The 4,075-nt window shown below is 37.8% G+C and overlaps 1 protein-coding gene across 6 annotated transcripts; it reads left to right on the plus strand.

Annotated features, from left to right (window-relative positions):
* The first annotated feature begins 394 nt into the window (after nucleotides 1–394).
* LOC121555964 (ropporin-1) lies at nucleotides 395–2,417 on the plus strand. Of its 6 annotated transcripts, none has more exons than XM_045211161.1 (7): nucleotides 428–479; nucleotides 661–716; nucleotides 1,015–1,191; nucleotides 1,320–1,422; nucleotides 1,554–1,715; nucleotides 1,930–2,111; nucleotides 2,280–2,417. In XM_045211161.1, the coding sequence occupies exons 3-7, from the start codon at nucleotides 1,046–1,048 to the stop codon at nucleotides 2,353–2,355; spliced, it is 669 nt and encodes a 222-aa protein (XP_045067096.1). In that variant the 5' UTR covers nucleotides 428–479; nucleotides 661–716; nucleotides 1,015–1,045; the 3' UTR covers nucleotides 2,356–2,417. The 6 variants fall into 6 exon arrangements, with proteins under 6 accessions (XP_041725750.1, XP_045067100.1, XP_041725768.1 ...); XM_045211164.1 differs by having other exon boundaries at nucleotides 1,044–1,191; XM_041869816.1 differs by lacking the exon at nucleotides 661–716 and having other exon boundaries at nucleotides 395–479.
* Nucleotides 2,418–4,075: the final 1,658 nt, after the last annotated feature.

The raw sequence follows: 4,075 nt of genomic DNA on the forward strand, positions 1-4,075 counted from the left end.
TCATAGGTCTAATTGGGAGGCAATTCGCTATGGATGCACATGGGAACTTTCCCAAAAGTCATTCTATGACATGTAGTAGCCTGTTTCTTGTCAACAGTTTCGGGTGGATTTTATTTAAGCATTTGTGTAGCCTTCCCCAAACATGAAATAAGATCAAAGTTAAGGTTCGCATGTTGATATTTCATTAGGCTTATTAAAATCATGAAGGCATCGCATTCGATGTGGCACTGCGATCACGCTGTCGTCTGTCTGCTAGATAGAAAGCTAAACATTGCCCTCTAGTGGTAGCCTAGTGTTTTCTGTAGACCACCAAAAATGTGAGTCAGCGCAACTTGGCCTACACGTCACAAGAACGTCACAAGAACGGCGTTACTTGGCTACCTACCTGGCAGGTATTCGTTTAAAAATAAACAAATTGAACAGAAAGTACACTATACTAGATTTGTTTTCTTTCTTGGGATAGAGCTAAAAGAGTTCAAGTAAGTTTCACTTTTTTCTTATTTATCAGGTGTGGACTATGTTGGAATTCATACCTGTTGAAAAAACATACCTGTGCTCACTGGCAGAAAAACACATTGTATTGTTACCACTAACGCTAATGTTAGTCCTAAAAATGTAGAGAAAATAAAGATGGGGCTTAACGTTACATTTTCTATCAAGGCAAACTTGAAGATCAGAGGGATGAACTTCTTGATAAAAACAACAACATTTGAATGGTGACATGGGGGCTCTATAAATAATCTTTAGGGTGCCACAAAAACCAATCAAAAACATGTAACATAATTAAATTAAATAACAACATAATGAAATTATATAGGGGTGTGTCACACTGGCTATCCTAAATTGAATGCACCAATTTGTAAGTCGCTCTGGAGAAGAGCGTCTGCTAAATGACTTAAATGTAAATGTAAATGTGTGAACATAAAGTATAAGAATAATGAAAAGAAAAATGGAAAAAGTTAGCTCTCTCTCTCTGTCTCTCTCTCTCTCTCTCTCTCTCTCTCTCTCTCTCAGAACACCTTAAGTACCCTCTGTGTTCCCAGACATGTCTAGGCCTAATTCAAGTGAAAGTGGATGCAGTCACACTGGAATGGGTGTTCATATTCCACAAGAATTGCCAGACTTTCTGCTGCAGTTCACCAAAGATGCCATCAGAGCTCAGCCAGAGGATATCATTGAGTATTCCACTGCGTAAGTTCAAAAAACACTTGAAGGAGCAGATGCTTCTTTGCATTCCAGCATTTCACTATATGCACCATATTTAATTGTAAACATGCAGTGAGTGAGGTTTCAAACCCCATACTATTTTGTTTGTGTAGGTACTTCACAGCTATGGTGAAAGGACAGCCTTTTTCAGTGAAACCAAATCCTGAAACCAAACTGAAACTGACAAATGAGATATTGGGAATTCTACATTCCCAGGTATAATATCTGAGGTCATTTCTTGATGTATGATTTGAGTACACTTGCAGTTAACAAATTCTCATGATGATGATCAAAGCAACACAGGTTAGGCCTACTAACCTGGAATCCTTTTAAAATATATCTCCCAGTTATCTGAAAGGGGGACTATTAGAAAGTTGGAGATTGGGCTCATATGGAAAAGTTTGAATATGCCAGAGAATACCTTGAACCATATCCTTTCAATGGGAAAGTTTGGTGAAGAAATTGAATGGAATAAATTCCTTGCTTCATGTTGCAGTTATCTTGGAATGGTAAATAATATTTACTAAATATAAATGCATTCAACATGTCATTTTTATGTCATATCATTGTAGATTGTACATCAGTCACATTACAAATAAAGTATGTATCCCTTGAGAAAGAGGTCTTCTGAGCTCAATGGGACTTCCTAGTTAAATAAAGGTTAAAGTAAAAAAGTATACTTTATTCAAAAGAAAGTCACCCTCTTAGTCCATCTCTTGACAGAATGTCAAAGATGCCTTGACTCAGGCCTGCTACATAATGAACTGCGATTCCAACTGTAAGCCTCCAGATGCATGTGTGTCCTTTGAAACCTTCCGGTTTCTCTACACCTACCTGGCAGCTGGGAATGAGAACATCTCACAGTCGCAGATTGACAAAGTTCTCAGATATCTGCAAAAGAGTGCGTGAGTACAAGGCATTTATGACACCTCGATAGATAGTGTTTGAAGATGCGTTCAAAGCACTGTCAGTGTCAAGTTACATCACTGCTCAGTGTAAAGTCCTTTTATTGAGTCATTTTGCATTCATTATAAATTCCTTATTTTCTCTGTATCCTGTTTTGTTTCTCACAGGAACTCGAACAATGGTGTGGTGAAAGTGTCAGACTTCATCAACAATCGCAAATTGCATCTGGATCCAACTAACTGATTCATCTTTACAGGCTGTCAATCAGGTCCCATTTTAGTATAAATAAATGTGATTCTATTTAACTTAGACTCTAAGTAATACTTTTTTCTGCTTTACATTGACTGCTAAAACATTGATCTTACAGTTTTTTTTATCGCTTTGGTACTATTTTCACAAATATGTGGTACATTTTCACAACTCCAAACTGGTCACACTTGTAGCGCAGCCAGTCTTTCATTCAAAACCTGTCGTTGTGCATTCACTTGGATTGTAAACATCTCTCACCACACAACCATTGATTCAAAATATACATTTATTGTGAAATTTAATGAGAACATTGGTTTAATCACCAAACCACATCATAATGATATATTTTCAATTTAGTTGTTTTAACTACCAGTTAATCCAATAGCAAACAATGCAAGATACGTGTTTCAAATCGCCCTTAGAAGTGCTGAAAGTAATATGCTACAGTACTGTAAATTACAGTAGATTACACAGTTTTCACATTAGGCAATACACTTACATTACCCAACAAAATTGACCGAAAATCTATAATTTCCATAATATCTATCCATTGTGTAATCAAAGGTGTGATCAATGAAGACATCCTCTACAATCATTCATGCAAAAAAACATTATATTTTTCAGATATAATTGCAACATAGGTGTACTGTCTATAATCAAATGTAAGAAATTAAATGAAACAAATAAAATAAATGAAAATAAAACATAACGTTTAGCATGCATTAATTTGCATCAAGCCTATATTGAGCATTTGGCCATAAATTCTCATCGACATCACAGTGAATGTCCTCATAGTTCATGCACAGCGGGGAAAACCTGTTGGCATGGCAAATCCAAGCTTGACATTGGTCTGCATTGACATCGTCGCATGCCTCATCCATGGCCAGAAGGAGGGTGGCATGCTCATGGGGATGGCGATCATACACCTTCCACCTTCATGATGAAACAAATTCCTCAATAGGGTTGCCTGAACCACCTCTTTATGGTGGAACCTGACATTGTCCCACACAATGACATAGGTGACCCCTTGACCTTGACAGGCCTGCTCAATTTAATTGAGAAACACAATGAGGTGTGCAGCGTTGTAGGATCCAAGTAATGGCCTGCGTCCTACCACACCATCTTCAGAGATAGCTGCGCACATGGAGATGTTTCCCCCACATTGTCCAAGAAACTTGGATGGTCGCCCGTTGGCCGATGAGGTTCCGCCGACGGCAACGAGTTTTGGCCAGGTTGAAGCCCGTTTCATCAACAAAGATATACTTATGATGGTCCACAGCAGCATGAAGCACCATCACCCTCTAAAAATATATTTTGGTTAGTTATTTTTACAGTATAATTCCAATATAATATTGTGAAGTAGCATGCGCATCAAATAGTAACAGTAATACAGTATATAGTGCTGTACCTGAACATACTCGGCCGGCAGTTTTTTCACTCGGTCGTTGTTTTTCTCAAAAGGCACCAGGTAATTGTGTTTCATAGATACCTGGTGCCTCTTCAAAAGGCAGGCGATTGTCAATTTGTCTGCAGCAAAGTGATGAAATCTGTTGGTATCATCAGAAAGATTAGTGGTTTGGTTCATCAGGCTTGCTTCTTAACTCTATACTATAGCTTAATTTACCCCATATCTCATTTACTGTCTGGGCCAGTACATATGCTTCCTACCTACACAAATTACTCATCATACAAAATAAATTTTCAAGAATAGTCA

Source organism: Coregonus clupeaformis, chromosome 4 (assembly GCF_020615455.1).
Source record: "Coregonus clupeaformis isolate EN_2021a chromosome 4, ASM2061545v1, whole genome shotgun sequence".
Lineage (NCBI taxonomy): Eukaryota > Metazoa > Chordata > Actinopteri > Salmoniformes > Salmonidae > Coregonus > Coregonus clupeaformis.

Excerpts from the sequence above, each read along its gene's own strand:
- LOC121555964 (XM_041869816.1), top strand. The coding sequence starts at position 1,046 with ATGTCTAGGCCTAATTCAAGTGAAAGTGGATGCAGTCACACTGGAATG. Across the intron at positions 1,423-1,553 it reads TGGGAATTCTACATTCCCAG|TTATCTGAAAGGGGGACTAT; the intron begins GTATAATATCTG and ends TATATCTCCCAG. Across the intron at positions 1,716-1,929 it reads GTTGCAGTTATCTTGGAATG|AATGTCAAAGATGCCTTGAC; the intron begins GTAAATAATATT and ends ATCTCTTGACAG.